The sequence below is a fragment of the Artemia franciscana genome, chromosome 3, assembly GCF_032884065.1.
Source record: "Artemia franciscana chromosome 3, ASM3288406v1, whole genome shotgun sequence".
In the NCBI taxonomy this organism is placed as follows: domain Eukaryota; kingdom Metazoa; phylum Arthropoda; class Branchiopoda; order Anostraca; family Artemiidae; genus Artemia; species Artemia franciscana.
Window position 1 is genome coordinate 54,202,799 of NC_088865.1, and position 21,508 is coordinate 54,224,306.

General features: G+C 34.1%; 1 protein-coding gene across 1 annotated transcript in view; it reads right to left on the minus strand.

Annotated features, from left to right (window-relative positions):
• LOC136025421 (protein MAK16 homolog) overlaps positions 1-21,222 on the minus strand; it is a 101,694-nt gene extending 80,472 nt beyond the window's left edge. The window contains exons 1-3 of the mRNA XM_065701446.1: positions 21,102-21,222; positions 14,585-14,631; positions 11,715-11,858 (exon numbers count right to left, since the gene is read on the minus strand). Coding sequence (XP_065557518.1) covers positions 11,715-11,858; positions 14,585-14,631; positions 21,102-21,113 — 203 coding nt within the window. The 5' untranslated portion in view covers positions 21,114-21,222. The remainder of the gene's footprint in view (positions 1-11,714; positions 11,859-14,584; positions 14,632-21,101) is intronic.
• Between the last annotated feature and the right edge of the window lie 286 nt (positions 21,223-21,508).

Genomic DNA, 21,508 nt, shown 5'->3' on the forward strand with positions numbered 1-21,508 from the left:
AGACGGAATATATATATATATATATATATATATATATATATATATATATATATATATATATATATATATATATATATATATATACTATATAGCGTATATTTCTGGGGGAAGACTACCTGTGAATTATAAAACAATTTCTTCCTCCATCCTCCTTTCGCCTCTTCCTTAGAGCTAATTCTGTATTATCCAAAGGCTTAAAGAGAGCTGAGACGTTTTGGCATTAAAATGTACCCTTTGAGGTATCCCCTTCCGTCCCTAGCTACAAAACAATGAGAGAACCCCATTGCAGAAGCTTAAATACCTTCTTGAGTTTTGTAATCTATACATTGCTTACAGATAGTGTTTGTTATTGGGAAACACAAAAGATTTTTCGCGTGGGAGTTTTCTGAAGGAGGGAGGGAGTTTCTGGAGGACTTTTCATGAGAAAAACATTTTTGATCGGAGGGGAGGGGAGAGATTTACACATTAATTCATCGTTTGCAATTTCCTTAGCACTTCTCAAATAAATTAAGAAATAACAGAACTCAAATAAAATATTCAAATTTGGAAAATCCTATTTTCCGCGAGAGGGTATTTTCCAGGGGACGGTTTTCCCATTGGAGAGGGAGGGGGGTAAATGCCTAGACCCTTAGACAGTGACAGGTTGAAGGGGACCCCCATTAACAGATACAAAAAAGGAGAAATGAATCTGGCTTTGAGAGCTTGTGACGCCTGATTTTCTTTGTTTTTACAACAGCAAAACAGAGCTGTTTTTTTATTAATCATCTCGACAGTCATTTATATCATGGTTTTAAAAAGCAAACAATTCTAACAAGGTTGAATATGCAAAGATTTTAACTTTTGTTTTACCCTATTTAAGTACGGTGGTTGGGTTGCAAGAGAGTTCAGTTATACGAGGGTTCAGTTTAACGGTGGTTCAGTTGCATGATGGTCCAGTTGCACGGTGGTTCAGTTGCAAAGGGGTTCAGATGCACGGGGGTTCAGTTACACTGGGGGATAGTTAAATAGGGTTGAGTTGCACGAGGATTCAGTTAACTGGAGTTCAATTGCAAGGGGGTTCAGTTACACGAGGGTTCAGTTACAAGGAGGTTCATTTGCACGGAGGTTCAGCTACACGGTGGTTCAGTTGCCCGGTGATTCAATTGCACGGTGGTTCAGTTACAGTAGTTCAGTTGCTTGGGGTTTAAGAACCCGTTTCTGCACGGTGTCTCCGTTACAGTAGCTCAGTTGCTTGGGGTTTAACCCGTTTTTGGGTTTAAAAAAGGTGGTTGGGTTGCAAGAGAGTTCAGTTATACGAGGGTTCAGTTTAACGGTGGTTCAGTCGCATGGTGGTCCAGTTGCACGGTGGTTCAGCTGCAGAGGAGTTCAGATGCACGGGGGTTCAGCTACACGGTGGGATAGTTAAATGGGGTTGGGTTGCACGAGGGCTCAATTAACTGGGGTTCAGTTGCAAGTGGGTTCAGTTGCACGCAGGTTCAGCTGCACGGTAGTGCAGCTGAACCTGGCAGCTTATGCCCTGTTTCAAGTTATTGCGCTCATTTCGATCGTTCTTTTATAAGGAACACCATTTACCATTTCAAAACACTTACATTTTATTTGGGTTTAAAATTGTACAACAGTTTCTTTCTTGGAGTTTATTGTGAAGCCTTTTCACCAAAGTCTAAGAGCGCCACCTTCTACTATTAAAAGCGTATCACGTCTCCCACATGAAATTCCATAATTCCATCATAGCTAAAGAAACAGGAGCCTGTTCCATTTCTCAGCTATAGTCCTGATCTTGTTAATGCCCGAGAACATTATTACAAATACAGGGAGAGGGAACTCCCCAGAGATGGAACCAAAAAAGCCCCTTCTACATATTCTTTTGGAGCATTTTAGCCCCTTTCCTATCCCATAGAAAAATACTTTGACCCCTACCCCGTTAGTTGGACATGTTTTTACAAATTCCTAAGTGAAAGGTATATTCTACGGCTTAATTTCCTTCAAAGTTAGACAATTCCATATATGTCAGGATAAGCAGTCTTTCATACAGTTCATTCTCAAAAATAAATGTGAACATAGACAAAAAAACGGGAGAGCAAACAGAACAGTTAGGCAATTTAAACAGTAATAATAAAAGAAAAGGAAGAAATGTCATAGTAAATGAATTTGTAGCAATTCTGAATCGTATACAAGATAATGGATTTGGAAATTCAGAGGACAGCTGTCTTCCATCTAAATCAAAAGAAAAGAAGGGGGGTTAGTTCCTTGGAGCGAAATTAAAATACACTGTTTCTCTCGCTTTTAATCGTTTATTTTAACCCTTTTACCTCGATCTCTATCTCCATTTTAAAAAGAAGTGAGTAGATTTATAACTGTCAAGAAAGCTTTATTAAGACTGACAAAGAAGATAACCTTTAAAAGGAAAAGTTTTCTCCAAGGAAACATTATCACCCTATTTTATCTGACATTCCTTGAGAAGACTTTTACAAAATTAAAGTTCACTTTAGAGAAAACTGTCAGAAAAACATATTATCGGAACGAAAAAGCTACAAAATCAATATTCAATTGGAATATGAAAATTTAATGGATTCTCATAAGATGTCAAAAATAGCTGTTAAATGTACTCAGTTTTTTAAAAGGCCTTAAGGCGTGATTCCCGACGTGGGGTGCAGGCCCCACCGTTGGGGCATGGCAATATTTTGGTGGGTCATAGGCCGGACATGACACTTTGGCTGATTATACTTTAGAGCTATAATTTTAAAAAAATAGATCGTGTGAATGACGTCACACTCATGTCTTTAAAGAGCAGAAAAGATACATGATACTATTGCAAAATAGTTAGGGATTGTATGATAGGTGTTTTATGCAGACAATATTTTCATAACATAAACTCTGGGTCGGCCCAGGGGACGACCTGAAAAAATACCAAATTGGAGCACCGAATACCAACGGCCTTTCAATCTCCCTAGAGGTGAATACATATAAAATTTTGAACAGTAAGATTTAAGTATCACGAGGGAGCATCAGGATTTTAGAAATGTCTAGGTGGGGCATGGCTCAAAATCGGTTGGAAACCACTGGTCTAAAGTAAACCCTATGGGTTTGGCTCAGAACTTAACCTACTTTTGTTACATTACTAACTAAGTTCTTAAAACAATCCTTTTTTGTTATACCACCGGAAAGAGAGTTTTGAAAAATAAGAGGAGTTTTCTTCCGGGGGAAATGTTTTTAAAACTTAAAACTGGCAGAAATTATTGCGTATATGAGGAGGGATGTCCCTTCCTGAACCCTCGCTTTATACACTAAAGAATGTATTCCCCCAGAAACTCCCCTGTCATAAAGTTACAAAATTTATGACAAAAAGATCCACTATTTGTGAAACATGTGTTTTGGGCAGCCTTCCGAAAAAGTATTTATGCTCGAAGTTCGTATGCTCGAAGCTGAATGTTAGGAAAATACAAAAAAAAAATGTTTTAGACAAAACATACTCATTTCTGTGTATATTATATGTAAGAAGCAGTTAAGTGGAGTTGTAGTGACAGACCGTATCTCATACAGTAAGCTATATGAAAAATGCGATTCCATCCAGCTTTCTGGAGCTATAATGCGAGAAAGGATGAGATAACTAGGACACGTTCTACGAATGAAGGATGACAGATTGCCAAAGATTGTCCTTGACGGCCAACCGTCTAGTGACAAACGAAAGACAGGCCGTCCACGAATGGGGTGGGAGGTTGTCTCAAATGAACAATTTAAGGGAAATGGGAACTTCTCGGGAGGATCTAAAGAGGTGTTTCAAATAGATTGGGATTGAGGAGGAGCGAGTGTACCTGTGTTGGCCTCAGGCAGTTTGGTGCTTCAGTGAGTAGTAGTAGTAGTAGTGAAATGTCTATTATGAGCTTAAAGCTTTTGATAAGTTTAGACCTTGAACAAATGGCAGAACATTCCACAAAACAATGGCATAATTTCACACAACAATGACAGAATTCCACAGAACAAATGAAAAAAGAGAAATAATTATGATCAATTGTATTCTCTGACGTATATAATTAAATGTTTCCCAATAGAGGCTGTTTGAAGTAGTGATTCCGTTAAAAATACTTGATTCGGTCCCATTTTTACCTTCAATATATTTGTATAGATCTATTGGCTGCTTTGTTTGATCAAAAATTTCAAACAAATGTGGATTAAGCACATATAGTTGTTCTAAGCGTTCAATAGAGGAACATGTTACTATTGAGCCGGGTCGCTCCTTACCTACAGTTCGTTTTCATTACCGCTGTTTGATCATATATTACTTAATTTCTATTGTTTTCAAGCCTTAAACTCGCTCTTAAATTTTCTGGGGAAATCTTTTTTATTATTATTATCATACTATTTCTATAGTTATGCGTTATTCTTATTATTTAAACTATATATTTTAGTCAATCTCGTTAATTATTTTCGCTTTAATTACTTTTATTTTAATAACCTTCATTGTTTAAAATCTACTACGTATATATTAAACATTTTTTAGTATAGTTTTTTTAATTTAGAAACTATTTACCAGTAAGTTGAATGTCTGAGCCACATTGTAGTCACGTCACACGATAAAAAGCCAAAATTTGTGATTACTCTCATTTTCTTTTAGTTTAACGCCACCTTGCCCCCACAGAAGCGGGCAGATTAATTGATAAAAACCTAGTTTGAAACCTCTAAACCACCACAGTTTTTTTTTACCAAATATGAATGGCTTATCCAGAAATTTTATTGGGGAAGGGGTTATTCTTTCGATAAGAGGGATTACAAAAAAAAAAAAAAAACAGATCAAAAATTTGTTTTTATGCATTTGTTAGCAGTCAAACAAAACTTTGGGGGGGGGGTAAAAATAAACCTACCCCTCCCCTGAATACGACCTTGCCAAATATGTTGAATTAATACACTATCACATTAATCAGATTCACCCTACAGATAAAAAAAAATTGCTATTCCAGCTTTCTATTTTTCTTAATTAAAAAAAAAGGTGCCTTCAATCTCAACTCTGATTGGTCAATCATAAAAATTGCGTTTCAAAGTTGAACACAGCCCAATTCATTGAATCAAACAGTTCGTGGTAACGAACTGTAGTAAGGAGCGATCCGGCTCAATAGTAACCAAAACTCTAAAAAATTGAATTTTGATATCAATAGCTACATCAAAAGAATCGCATTTTAATGCTGATTTTAAATATATAAGTTTCATCAAGTTTAGTCTTAGCCATCAAAAGTTACGAGCCTGAGAAAATTTGCCTTATTTAGGAAAATAGGGGGAAACACCCCCTAAAAGTCGTAGGATCTTGACGAAAATGAAACCATCAGATTCAGCGTATCAGAGAACCTTACTGTAGAAGTTTCAAGCTCCTATCTACAAAAATGTGGAATTTTGCATTTTTTGCCCGAAGACAAATCACGGGTGCGTGTTTATTTGTTTTTTTTTTTTTTTTTTTTTTTTTCCAGGAGTCATCGTATCGACCAAGTGGTCCTAGAATGTCGCAAGAGGGCTCATTCTAACGGAAATGAAAAGTTCTAGTGCCCTTTTTAAGTGACCAAAAAAATTGGAGGGCATCTAGGCCCCCTCCCACGCTCATTTTTTTCCCAAAGTCAACGGATCAAAATTTTGAGATAGCCATTTTGTTTAGCATAGTCGAAAATCATAATAACTATGTTTTTGGGGATGACTTACTCCCCCACAGTCCCTGGGGGAGGGGTTGCAAGTTACAAACTTCAACCAGTCTTTACATATAATAATGGTTATTGGAAAGTGTACAGACGTTTTCAGGGGGATTTTTTTGGTTTTGGGGGTAGGGTTGAGGGAGGGGGCTATGTGGGAGGATCTTTCCTTGGAGAAATATGCCATGGGGGAAAAAAATTCAATGAAAAGGGCGCAGGACGAATCTGGTCACGTTAGAAAAAAACGTCAAATTAAGAGCTTAATATACAATGCTGGGTGTTCGGAGCCTCTCTATTATGGAGTATAATTTGAAAATAACACAACTATACGAGCGATAAAACATATATACCACAACCATAACTACTGCTAAGAGATAACACAACTATAAAGCGAAAACAGGTGAAAACTAACGGGAAAATAAACGAACTAAGAGGTGGAAGGGGCCCAGAGAAAAACTATAATCCTTTTTCAATTTTGAGCCTAACTTCCGCAAAGGAGTAATAATGTCAGAAGCCCCGAAATACCGAATTATTTTCTTTTCAAACAGTTCGTGGTAAGGAACTGTAGTAAGGGGCGACCCGGCTCAATAGTAAACGAAACTCTAAAAAACGGAATTTTGATGCTAAAAGATACATCAAAAGATTCGAATTTTTACGCTGATTCTAAATATTAAGTTTCAATTAATTTAGTCTTTGTTATCAAAAGTTACGAGCCTGAGAAAATTTGCCCTATTTTGGAAAAAAGGGGGAAACATCCATTAAAAGTCATAGAATCTTAACGAAAATCACACTATCGCATTCGGTATATCAGAGAACTCTATAGCAAAAATTTCAAGCTCCTATCTAAAAAATATGGAATTTTGTATTTTTTGCCAGAAGACAAATCACGGGTGCGTGTTTATTTATTTGTTTTTTTTTTTTTTTTTTTCCAGGGGTCATCTTATCGACCAAGTGGTCCTAGGATGTCGCGAGAGGGCTCATTCTAACGGAAATGAAAAGTTCTAGTGCCCTTTTTAAGTGACCAAAAAATTGGAGGGCAAATAGGCCCCCTCCCATGCTCATTTTTTTCCAAAAGTCAACAGATTAAAATTTTAAGATAGCCATTTTGTTCAGCATAGTCGAAAACCATAATAACTATGTCTTTGGGAATGACTTACTCCCCCACAATCCCTGAGGGAGGGGCTGCAAGTTACAAACTTTGACCAGTGTTTACATATAGTAATGGTTATTGGGAAGTGTACAGACGTTTTCATGGGGATTTTTTGGTTTGGGGGGTGGGGTTGATGGGAGAGGGCTTTGTGGGAGGATCTTTCCTTTGAGGAATATGTCACGGGGGAAGAAAAATTCAATGAAAAGGGCGCAGGATTTTCTAGCATTACTATAAAAAAAAACAATGAAAAAATAAACATGAAAACGTTTTTTCAAATGAAAGTAAGGAATAGCATTGAAATTTAAAACGAACAGAGATTATTACGCATATGAGGGGTTCTAAAAATACTTTAGCATAAAGAGCGAGGTATTTAGGAGGAGATAGATACCTCGCTCTTGATGCTAAAATATTTTTAGTGATTTCAACTATTTATTCTACGGCCTTTTTGATTCAGGGGTCATTCTTAAAGAATTGGGACAAAACTTACGATTTAGTGTAAAGAGCGAGGTATTAACGAGGGTACAAACCCCCTCGTACACATAATAAAAATATAAGAATATAAAAGTTTGTTACGTAAGTTAATTCTTAAGTTACGTATATTTTTTACTAATAAAAACGTTCGTTGAATATTAAAAGTTCTAGTAGCCTTTTTAAGTAACCGAAAAATTGGAGGGCAGCAAGGCCTCCTTCCCCACCCCTTATTTCTCAAAATCGTCAGATCAAAACTAAGAGAAAGCCATTTAGCCAAAAAAAAATTAATATACTAATTTCATTTCAATAATTCATGTGCGGAGAGCCAAAATCAAAAATGCATTAATTCAAAAACGTTCAGAAATTAAATAAAAAAAACTAGTTTTTTTAACTGAAAGTAAGGAGCGACATTAAAACTTAAAACGAACAGAAATTACTCCGTATATGAAATGGGTTGTCCCCTCCGCAGTCCCACGCTCTTTACGCTAAAGTTTTTCATTGTTTTAAAAAGTAGAATTGTGGCAAAGAGTCAAACTTTAGCGTAAAGAGCGTGGGACTGCGGAGGGGACAACCCATTTCATATACGGAGTAATTTCTGTTCGTTTTAAGTTTTAATGTCGCTCCTTACTTTCAGTTAAAAAAACTAGTTTTTTTTATTTAATTATGTAACAGATACGTTATTAAACTTGTGGCTAATTGTTATTCTGCTTAACGACGAGTGTGACTCGGACATAGGACTCAAGTCATCAGTTTAGTTATTTCAATACTTGTTTTTTAATTGAATCGCAGAATAGAATACAACATTTTTATATAAACATATTTACACACAAGCATAATAAACAGCGCACATTTCTAGTGGTGTGTGCAACCACAACTGAAGGTAAGGAGGATCATTGGTAAGGAGGACCACAACTGAATGGAGTTGTGCAACCACAACTCCAGCGCTGGAAATAACACAAAAATAGAGACGAAGACCCGACTTAAACTAACTCATCTGAAGAAAAAAAACTAATAATTGACAAAATGAACAACTCTCTTACAGATCGACCTTTCAGATTTTTTAAAAAACCTCCTAACCCGTCGTTTGTCGCAATGATCACGAGTTCTATATGACTGAGTTCTAGTCTAGTCCAGTATAACGAATGCTGAAATACAATCTCGACATCGGACGAATTTCACGCAAAAAAAAACTGATCTATGAGGCGTCGTGTTATTAAAATAATGAGAATTAGTTGGGAAAATCCCAGAAAGATTCAAAAGGCAACACCAAACAACATTTGAAATAGATATCAAATGAATTTGGTCAAAAGAAAAACCCCACAAGCCACATCTATCAATATTTTAAAATTCTGACACTATTTATTTGTAAACTACTTATTTTACAAAATAATATATACATCTTCTTTTTCTTTGTTTTTTCATTTTGTTTACAACCATGTGCGTATCTATATCTATTTGGATAAGACATTTTTATAGGCTTTATTTTGTCGTCGTTAACCCATTCAATTAGAGACGCTTTAGCGTCTTGCAGTGATATATGCTTATCTTAAATTGGTATGTAATATTGGATACATGTTTATCTTAAATACAGAAGTATGAATATATTTATGATAATGGACAATAATAACTGTAATAACGATAGATATTATTAATAAACAATCACATATTACGCTACTTAATATCTAGAATATATATATATATATATATATATATATATATATATATATATATATATATATATATATATATATATATATATATATATATATATATATATATATATATAATATATACATATATATATATATAAATATATACATATATATATATATATATATATATATATATATATATATATATATATATATATATATATATATATATATATATATATAAGAATAAATAAATGCAGTATCTTCTAAGAAATTATTTGAATTTATTTTAAATCCTTTTGTATTGTATTTAAATAATGGTGCTTTTTAATGGATGATGTTTGAAAATGCGTAGCCTGAACATGGGAAATACGTTTCTGCTGTCTTCACTATACCTCCTCAAGAAACTTCTCGTAGTACATCTCCGACCTTAATATATAGAGAACCAAAAACAATTAAACCAGTGCAGACTGTTTGCTTTCAGTAGTGAAATTTGAAAGACTTCCCACTTAACTTGGATACAAACCACTTTAATTCTATTAGAGTTCAATTTAAGAGGGGATAGATGTTTTCCCATAGAAATGCCTAAACATAGTCCAAGGAGAAGGTCCTCGAGATAATGTCCAAAAGACAAGATAGATGTTTCAGGAGAGACAAATAGATAATTATCCCAAGTTTTCGAATATTCACAAAAGGGCTGTATTTAACTTATAAAGGGCTGTATTTAGGGTAAGGGTAAGTAATTTCAGCCAGGAAACTTAACAGCTTTCAGTATGCTGCCTAAGCAAGGAGCGATAAGCCATCAACGATTTTTTTAAGCAACTTCGATTGGACGGAGTGGTCGTAGAAACTTCGGAAGGGACTCATTTGACTGGAATTTGAAAGCCCTAGCGCTCATTTTAACAACCTAAAAGGATTAGAGGGCAAACAGACTGCCTCCCATGCTCTTTTTAGCTACTTGTCCCTCCTCAACCCCCAAAACGCCGCAATCAAAACTTAGAAATATCCTCTTTATATACAAGAGTCAAAAAGTCCAATAACTATGCCTCTTGGGATGACACGACCCCCACAGCTCCTAGGGCAAGAATAGAAAATGAACCGGGCTGTAGGCTATATTGTTAATATATACGGTTTATTATTGGAAAGGGGAGGATGTTTGACCCTGAGTGTCCGAAATAACTAAAGGTATTAAGGGGAAATTTTCAGGAAATGTTGAGGGGGAACTTGATCTAAATCAAAAGACACTATGTGCATACAGATTGTCAAAAGAGCGTATCTGCAATACTTCAGGAACAGCTAAGGGCATTAAGTTGAAACTTTCAGAAAAAGTTTAGGGGGTATTGAGCTAAATCAAACGATACTTAGAGCATCAAGGTTGTCCAAAGGGCATAGTAACAATATTTGGAAACGGCTTAAGATATAAAGTTCAAACTTCCGGGGCCCGTTGAAGGAGGCTTTAAACTACATCAAAAGAAATTATGCGCATTAATGTTGAGCATATCTGCAATATCTCAATAACAGTTGAGGACAGTAGGTTGAAACTTCTTCCAAGGCATGCTGAGGTTGAACTAAATCAAACGACACTAACACTATGCGAATCCAGTTTGCCAAAAGGGTGTATCTCCAGTAGCTCAGAAATAACTACGAGTATCTAGTTGAAACTTCAAGGAATGTGGCAAACGTGCTAAGGGTATTAAGTCGAAAATTTCAAGGAATCCTTGAAATTGGCAATGCTGAACTAAATCAAAAGACAGTATGCACATCCAGGTTGTGAAATGGATGTGCATGATGTGAAAGATGTGCATCTTTACGAATGAAAGTTCTTGAAGAATTCTCATTGAAGTAACTCAAATAGCTTCTTTTCCCTACGTGGATAAGTAGCGACAATTGTATTTATTATTATTGGTGGTGGTTTTTATTTGTTTTTCGATTAGTTTTCTTTTAATTTTCTATCTTGTGCTGAAGACGCCTTGTTTGGATACAGGCGAAATATCCGCGTTGTTTTAGTCTTTCAATTCTACTGGCCGTCGTCTCGTTTGAAGTTTTCTTTTTGTAGAGTTTTATCTCTCTGGGTTGTTTAATGTGCATCTTTCGAAATTGCTGCCTTTTGCTTTTCTTAAATATAAAAAACTGTATAACAACATATTTCACTTATTTCTGTCAACTACTTCTTGGTAGCTTGTTAGTTATTCCAAAGAAGAGGTGAATTAAAATACAAAATAAAGTGGTTTTAGTTGTTAGGTAATTTTGGTCTAACTGTACAATTGTTGTTCAAAGACGTTTTAATATCAGACACTGGCCGGAACTTATGGAATGTAACGTTGACTATGCTGATAGGTTAGGATATCCATGCTGCAATTAATCACCTGAGAATCCTTTTTTGGGGTCTCCCTACTGCAAATTTCTTGAGGAAGTAGTCAGCAGGAGAAAATGAAAACGAGTAGCCACGCGGGTGAACTTTTATCTGGACCAATTCCCCTCCCCCCGTCTATGGCAACCCGATTTTTCTAAGTATGTTTGTATCTACCACACAGATGAAGTTTCTCTAAGGCAACTTTGGGGAAGAATTTCCCCCTTCCGCCTGCGTAAAAGCTTTGATGGCTCAATGTTGATATTGAAAACAATCTTAATTTGATTCTACCAAGATTTCTCTTTTCCTTCTTTTCTTTTTTTTTTTTTTTTTTTGTTTAGTAGATATAGGATATTCACAGCTAGATGGGACAAAAATTCAAGAGCAAAATAAAATATTGTTAGGATAACACTAAAACCAACCTTTCCACTGTTTTCATGTATAAATAACATATGCCTTTGTCCTCACGTACAGTAGCATACTGACTATTCGCCAACGGGCAGGTGGCTCTGTTACAAAGACCAGTTAAGTTGTATTCATTTCTACAGAATGTCTGCGTTTTTGTCCTAGAAAATGAGGCGGTATAAAGAAAATGTGATATGAACGAAAACTCGTAAGAGAAACAAACTTAAATTACTACATGAAATAAGCCATTCAGGTATGGGAGAGGGTCTTCACTGGTGTCCAGGGCCAGATGTACATATGATTGGGCAATAGACAAGACATTACCTGTGGGCCCCCAAATTTTTAAAACACTGGAATATTTCAATATTGAAAAATGGCAGTACAATATTTTTTCAACTTTTGAAAGCTTTTTACCCTCTCAATTACAAAATTGATGTTTTTTGTCATGATCTTTTGAAGTAATTTTCGAATTACTTGATGAAATTTAGCATTATTATGAAGACAAAAATAATTAAAATAATAATTACAGAGAGATCAATCAGCTCAATTGACAAAACAACCAGGCCAGCCAGATCTTACTAGGCCTAACTTTGGGGCTGTTTTATATACAATTTGTTTACATACGTTTTTTGGGGGGAGGGGGTGAGAGTTGGCTGTAGGGCTGGAGGAGGAGTGGGTAGAAGGGGCGGGGGTAGTTGTAGTTGTATTTTGATGGTGGTTATTGTTATGGGAGTGGGAGAAGATGATTGTTTTTTTTTTTTCTTTTAATTGATTCATTAGTGTAAGATGTTTCTAGGAATGTTTATGTAGGTAATCGCTAAGTGTTAACAATTTTTTTTCCTGTCATAGTGATTTATATATCTAATGGTTTATATTTTTGTTTATTATGTTTAATAACGTCAAATTCACATGCACTGCGAATAGTTTGCAAACAACCAAAATTTGGTTAGAGGAAGAATGAAAGGACTCCTCAAATGAGAAGGGCATCTAAAACCCCTAAATGCATTTTTAGGCATGTATTTGTGAACCAGTAACTTGTACGAATGGCATAACTTTACACAACAAAGTATATAGTGAGTTTATTCATTTATCATAATTTCTTACAGGAAATCCTTGGTACCATTAAGATACCAAGAATATGAAAATTAAATATTTTCGGGTAAAAAAAAAACAAACAAAAACACAAATAAAAAAAAACAAAAAAATAAATAAATACATAAAACACAACACAAAATAAATAACAAACAAGAAATAAAAAAAATTAAAAACAATAATGTTCCCCTGAACCCAAATGAGATATATCCATATCTGAAAATTACGATTCGCTAGGAGTTTTCTGTTGGCTGTTACACAATTATGCAGTCTTTAAAGCAGTATACTCATTATTTAAATTTATTTAATTACTTAAATTTGGCAATCCACTTTTCTTCCGTAAATTCAAATGCTTATAATCAGTTAATTTCCAAGGTGACAACAACGCCTTCAAAGGGAAGCGACACCTTCCAACGATTTTTTTGTCATGTGTCGCTTTTTAGGTATTTTTTTTTTTACTAGTTTTTAAGGAGAAAATCCTCTATTTTTCCTGCTTTTCAAAATATATAGAGGTGTAATAAATCAAACAGTACGTGGTAAAGAGCTGTAAGTAAGGAGCGACTCGGCTCAATAGTAACCGAAATGCTAAAAACGGAATTTTTATACCAATAGATGCAGATTTTTATGCTGATTTCAAATATATAAGTTTTATCAAGTTTGTAACCTTTTTAGTACTTTCAAAAGAGCTATTTATTCTAATTAAACGGCCTTTATGATTCAGGGGTCATTCTTAATGAATTGGAAAAATTCAAACTTTAGCATAAAGAGTGAGGTATTGACGAAGGAGCAAACCCCCTCATATATGTAATAATTTCTTTCGTTTTTGATGTTGCTCCTTACTTACAGTTGGAAAAACTTGTTTTTTATTTTATCTCCACCACGGATACAGGCTTGATTTAAAGCTTTGATGCTCCTAGGCCCAAGCGTTTTTACCGCTCCATTTTTTCGAAATTTTCCAGAAAGCCCCCGAAAACTCTGGGATAGTAGAAGCACTAAACAGGAAGCAACTGATAAACTAAAAGCAATGAAAGAGAGAGGTGATACCAAACTCTCAGCTACCATTCTTAGGAGACATCTGACAGTTTATAGGTGGCCACAGAATTCCCACTTTGACGGTAAATCACCTCAGTGCACTTTTGTTAAGAAAAAAAAAATCATTCAGTGATAATTTATTGAGCCCCCTGGTACTGTGTGCCCCTAGATTCGGGCCTAGTGGGCCTATTGGTAAAACCAGGCCTGTGCTGGCACAGGAATCTGCCAATTCAAACAATGAGATTTCATTTTCACTGTTCTTGGTACTTAAATTACGTGTCATTTACAAATATTAAAAGTACCATACGCAGAGGCAGTTGATGAAAAGAAATAACTGAAGTGAAGAAAAAAAACTCGGCATAGAAGAAAGACATGGCTAATAAACACATTTTGACATTATTTTATGCCCCTGGATAATGGAATCCGACCAGATATTTTGAACAAAAGAACTTACGATAACAAGGCCATATTCAGGGGAAGGGTTAGGAGGTTTGAACTCCCCCCCCCCTTCACCGAAATATTTGTCCGATTCGTATAAATCAACTTTCACTGTTAATTTTACATTTGCAATCTGTTTTAGTGTCATACATATGTGCATATGAATACTATGTATAATGTTATTGTAAAGTATAAACTCTTCAACCGTTTGTAATACTTTTACTAACCTGAAAAAGTTAAATAAGGTAAAAGAAAATGGCAAAATTTGGGTAAAAGGCAGCAAACTAAACGAGCTAATTAGATACAAATAATTTAGCCTACTCACTTGACTTTATATGAACAAAGGTTTTCATTTATGATTGACCATACAACCTGAAAAGAAAAAAGTGGTAAAGCATAAATCGAATTAAAAAAAAAAATAATAAAACACTGATATGAAATATTTGCAGAAGCAAACTAAAAATTCTTTCTAATAATACAATTAAAGCAGGATATAGCTTGAACCCAATGATTTATAATAAATAGATGATTTTTTTTGTAAAATGCATTTCACTTCTGCAAAAATTGATAAGTGTGAATGGTTTATGGAAATCAGGGGCAATTTTTTTAAATTATTATTTTATTAAAAGCCTTTAAATATCTCATTTCAGTCTTACAGCAAACCAACAAAGAAAAAAAACAAAAAAAAACAAAAACAAGAGCGGTTGAAAACAGATGGCAAATTTATGAATTAAACATTATTAAAATAAATAAACACTAAAAGAAAATATTGTTTATTATTAGTTATGTTAAAAATATAAAAATTTGTAATTCTGTAGGCTAATCAATTTCACCATTATTACAATTGGAAATCCTTGTAAACATATCCCTTCATTTTTTAACTGATATAGTTTAACTATAGATGGCAAACACGAAGAGTAGCATAAGTCTGCCCATAGATTGCATGAAACCGTGAAGTGAATACACAACGTGTGCTAGCTAAAATATGACTAGGGTGACAGGACTACCATTAATTTTGCAACATTAAATAGCATTATTTTACTTTATTTTTTCTACTTCAAAAATTTTTTCACTTTATTCCCATATTCTACGTCAAATTCATTAATTTGTTAAGCAATAAACAGTGTACTTAAGTCTGCTGCAGAGGGAAATTGTGCTTGTTGGACCTTATATATATGAAAAAAAAAACTTTGTCAAAATGTAAACCTGGAAAAAAAAACCCAGTTGTAGATAATTTGGTATTGCTCTTTAGTACTTAGCAGTTTATATAACACCAAACTGTTACCTGTCCTGGCATCTTTTTTTCATGACATGACATTAAATAGCATTATCAGGGCTGCCAGAGATTCAAAGGATTGCAAATTGGAAAGTAGTGAGATTATTTCATTCCAAAAAGGGATGTCTCTCAGGACCACCTACAGCCCAAAACTTGGTTTTAGAAGGTCCTTGGGAAGAAAAAATCCATCTACTTAGAAAACAAGATCAGTACAATTCTCACCAATTTCCAGAAAATCTTTCCAAAAAGCATTCTTTATCAAATGTTCCTTGCAGATATTAATACCAAAGAAACATTTGTTACTTGTCAATCAATATTTTTCACAGTCAATCAACCAAAAAAAAATTTATTAACATTTGGGCCATCACAACTTGTCACTAGTAGTTTAATGATGATAAAACTTTCTCACTGAATTGCTAGCAATTCCTGATTTTATTTTCAGCTTTGATGTGACCAAAAAAAACATCTTCAGATGATAACAAATAAAACATCATCATGCCAAAATTGGACTCTAGTGTCTATTGTTGATTTCAATAGTTTCATCAAGGTTAGTCTTCAAAAACAAGGTTCCATGGCTTCAGCTAAGGAATATGAAGACTTAGTTTGTCCTAAAGAGAAGTTTTTGGCCACTATATCTTTGAACATATTCCAAAAGACATCAGCTACCCCACCTGCAGAGTTTACCAAAAAGAAAGATTTAATCATTTGCAGACTCTGCTGGTGTTTTTTTCAGCCCTGAACTACATTAGAAGTGAAATACTTAAATAATTTACTCAGCTCACTCATTTCTTTGTAAGACATAGTACAAAGACCAAGTTGACTTAACTTTAATTTGTCACACAGGTGACATGGGTGACCAAGGTTTGATTCAATGTTGGGAGAAATTTTGAATATATTGTCTTTAAATATAAGTGTACAAGCCTATACTTGTACACTTATACTTGTACTATAATTGTATGTTAAGTTGCCTATGCAAGTTAGCATAAGCAAGAATTAGTTCTTTATCATAATCCTTTACATAAAATATCAAAACGCATTTTATCATGTTTGGTTACTATGGGCTGCAGTTTGCTTTTTATTAGGTTGAAGAACACTGATTTGTTCTTTACTATAGTTTAGAGTTCCTTTTTTACTATAACCTTTATGTAAAATTTTAGTTGCTATGGGATACAGTATGTTCTTTACTAAAAATTCATTATATTAACTTTTAGTTACTATATGTCTAGATTTGTTATTTACTAGGTTTCACACATTTTTATAACCTTGGTGTTTATATCCACATTTACATTGAACAATACAGACCCTTAGCATAATACTATGGGATAAAGTTTGTTCTTTATTATAATTATAATGAATAATTGACGCTTTACATAAATGACTAGGTTGCTAGCTACTGCTGCAACCCTAACAGTCCTTTAGTTAATCACCCAAGAGAAGCAAATTTTCAAACTTCACTATGGGCATAACTTTAGTTACAGGTGGTAACAGTTCATTCTTTAATATAAACAAATCACAAACAGGAAAACGCCTATGGCTTTTTCTAATTTGGAATAGTAAGAGATGAAGCTCTGAGAATCAGGTGGCAAACTAAGCCCAATATGAGCCAAGGTTTGTTGTCTACTAGATTTCAGCTATCTCAATTGTCCCCTGATATTTTGTTGGAGAGAATTATTATTATCTTAACTTTTAATTACTATTTTCTGTGGTTTGTTCTTTAATAGGTTTCACAAATATGAGATAATGGAATGAATCCAATGTTATAGTAACAAAAGCTACAACAGTGCTATAGAAAAATATTGTTTTCATAAAAAAATGATTATATTTTTAAAATATTCCTTTTTAATAACAAAAGGTTTTCAACCCTATCAATTTCCTTTAAAATAAACTAAGCTAGCTGAGGCAAAAAAGATACCATCAATCCAGAACATTATGGTTACAGACCTTTTCCTTAATTTTCAAATCAATATATTTTACTTGTCATTCAAGCCAAGGGACATTTAGTTTCCTTTAGATGGGTATTGGACAAGGCAGTTTCTAATAGTGTACTTCTTTTTAGATCTAACTCTAGTTTTAGAGGGTGTGAGAAGTTTTTATACTATGGGACATGATTGTCTCTCACTAGGTTGCTAGCTACTACTGCAATCCAGATATAGAGCAGTCTATATTAAACATGGAATCTTAGAAAATTTAATATTTCCATATTAAATATGGAAATATAGAAAATTTGTAGGTCAGAAATTTTCTAACCTACAAATATAGCACACATGCCACTCAATGCCTTTCTATATACTCTTTCCAAATATAACAATTGCTTCTGTTGCAAATTAAATTTTAGCCTAACCTTTCTAACCTTATCCAAACATTTAGCACATATTTTATATATTCCTATGCATTTATTGATTCTTGACTTTGTCACTGTCAATTCAATCTACAGATAGACCAGTTTCGCCAAGAATGATGATAGCACAGGTATGTAAGCTGTATCTATAATAAGAGAAAAAAGTATCATTCATAAAATTCTAGTTAAGCTATTCTTGCTATCTTGGAAAGGAATTAGGTTGGGAAAATTAAACTTTCAGGAGTCAGTCTACAGAATAAAGTATGTCAGAGGAAGGTATTTTGAAGTACCCATCTCTACTCTTTCTACCTCTAGAGGGCACTGACCTTTAAAAATCTTTTTGTTATGAAAGTGAAACCTTGCAAAACAAAACTGCTTAAACAAAGTAAAGACAACTGTTTTCAGTTCCAGAAATTCCCTTAATCCCAATTTATTTTTTAGTTTTCAAAGATATGTAAATACATTTCATAAATTTAGTTAAAAGAAAAAAAACACTGACATGACTTAAAATTCTACTCAAATGACAGGAACTGTATTTTCAGAACAAAAACTAGAGAAAAAGAAAGTGCTAATGGAAAACTATGGTAAAATGTTACTTTGCCAAAATTTAAATGGGTAGGCTTAAACCAGTTAAGAAGGATGAATTCAAAGATTTAAAAATCAGCAGAGAGCAAACACAGAAGTTTGGCAATACCTTCTCAAAGTATGTCTTGGCCCTGAATTAATTACTGAAAGTTTTAATTTCCTAACCTAACCCCTTTCCAAGATAGGAAAAAGGAGCTAAATTAGAATTTTACTGTATCATCTTTGAGGGTCTGTAAAAGGCAGTGATTGGTATGTTCACTTTATTTGTAGGTTATTTCTTCTTCTTCTTCTTTTTCAGCAGGCAGGGGCTTTTCAGTTAAGATTATTCAGCCCTTCTCCTTTTGACTCACTTTGTGACATGGACAGAGCTATGGAGTTGCTTTGTCCTTATTTATCTTGTATCTGCTCAGATTTCTTGCAGTAAATCTTTTGATACAATGAGTTGAATTATAAGAGAATATATGTATTGAGTTCTGTACTCTGTGTGCAAGTATGGTCAGCAAGGCTCTTGGCTGATAGTGAAATTTTGTGGTGTTTGAAGCATTCTAATATTTTACATCACAGGGTATACTGTGCAGACATCAGCATATTACATTCAAATAGGCAATGATCAATTGCCTAATTTTTAAGATTACAAGACAAGCAAAGGGGGGGGGGGAGAGAGAGGGAACTTTACCACTTGAATTAGGGATCTGATATGAAAATGCCTGAAAATTTAGCCTATTTGAGCCAGACTGAATTCTATGACAAATCTTGGAAAGGTGGTTACTCAGGAAAGGTGATAGGGTTGGATTATTATTATTTATCAGTACTTCTGGTAGTCTCCAGTGGTAAACATCTCTAATGGGGATTGGTCTCCTTCTTGGCAGGTCAATATTTAAAGCATTTTTTGCTATTTCATCTGCCTTATGGTTACCAATTATGCCCAAGTGGCTTGGAATATACTGGAGATGAGTTCCTATATCTCTTGAAGCAAGATTATCAACAATCCTAAGACAAAGAAATGTGTCAATATCCATCTTGCACTGAGGAGCTGAAGAAAGTAGCTCTAGGCTTGATAAAGAGTCAGAATATACTATAATATTTTAAAAAATTAACAATCATAAATTCATTAACCATGAAGAACTCTAATGCCATGATTATGGTGATTAACTTGGTGCATTATCATGTACTCTCTTGCCTAAAGCAATATTATGGGTTGGAATAAACACTCCACTTGCCACTTAGTCATTCTGGACCCATCAACAAAAATTTGGAAATGGTTTTTATATGTAACTGTATTGAGCTCGGCAAATTTTTTCTGTAAGAAAGCAGTGGGGGTAAGTTCTTTGGTCCATTTTGAGTCCATAATTCACATTTATGTGAATTATTATGTCTATTCACATTTATGTGAATTATTTGATATTACCAAAAAAATGTATCATCTTTGAGGGTCTGTAAAGGGCTTTAGACTAAATTTGAAACAAAAGCAATTATTATATTTGGAAAGGGCATAAAAAAGGTATTGAGTGATATGTTCACTTTATTCATGAGTCAGAAATATGGACTGCTGCATATTTACCCCAGCCTATACCCTAGGGGAGAAAGTGTATAATTTTGTCACAGTAGCAACATTTCTACATACAAAGACTGGAAAATTGAATGATACTGTTCTTAAGTGCCCATAAGGGGGCAGGAGTGGTAAATATATGACCATTCATATTGTTGACTTACTAATAAAGTAAATATACCACTTAATGCCTTTTTTATGATCTTTATGAATATAATGATCAATTCTATTACTAATTCAAATTTAAGCACTTTTTCAGCTCTTAAAAACAATGAATTTTCAATTAAAGTATGAGTTATTTATCATTTTCTGACAAAATAATACTACATTTTCTTAGTGCTGTTTTTAACAAAATAATACTATATTTTCTCAGAGCCAAAATTATTTATAATAAGGTTAGTTTGGTTTAGGTCAAAAAGTGTTTAAAGTTGAATTTACAATAGAAATGATAATTATATTTGTAGCCTAAAGCCTAAAAAAAGGCATTGAGTAGAATATTCACTTTATTGGTAAGTCAATAATATGAAGTCATATATTTACCAGAGTGGCAAGGGGATACCACCCCCAGGCTAAATGATGCTGCTTTAAAGGCTAGTTTTACAATTTTTTTGGTATTCTATTAAACAGCATTGGAAATGCTGATTTTGACTTGGTAAGCCCTTCCCCCTAAAATCTGGCTTATGGGCACCCCTGATACTGTCTTCTTTGCCTGAATGCTAGTATAGGTTATGTACAGGCTGCTTAACCCACTCACTACCATATAATTGTGATATAGCAAGAACAGCTAGATAGACATGTTATGTCAAAATGATTTCAAGCCATGGATAAAATGGAAAAAAAATGAGAATGAAATTAACAGTATTTAAAGTGAGTAGCAAGCATACAGTATACTCCATTATCATAGTGTATTTTGTATTTAGCCTATGCCTACATTTGGCCTGAGTAGGAGGGGTACATGCTTTTGTCATGGTAGTCTAGAAAATGTACAAAGAGCGTTCATAGGGCCAACGGTATTTTCTTCAGAAGAACCCATAAAACAGTGTCACCTTACTATTCCCTTGCGCAAAATAAGCACCAGGATAACTTATACTTACATCATCAGACATCTTAAGATACTATCACTTTCAAAAATGTCAAAAACGTGGTTTTTAGTCCTTTCTTTACTTGATAATGATAATGATGCACAACTTTGAAATTCCGTGTTTTATGCCGTATCAAACAGTTCGTGGTAACCAACTGTAGTAAGGAGCGACCCGGCTCAATAGTTACCAAAACTCTGAAAACTGGAATTTTTATACCAATAGCTAGATCACAAGAATCAAAAGCTCTTAGATATATATGTTTCATCAAGTTTAGTCTTACCCATCAAAAGTTACGAGCCTGAGAAAATTTGACTTATTTTGGAAAATAGGGGGGAAAACCCCCTAAAAGTCATAGAATCTTAACGAAAATCATACCATCTGATTCAGCGTATCAGAGAACCCTACAAGAAGTTTCAAGC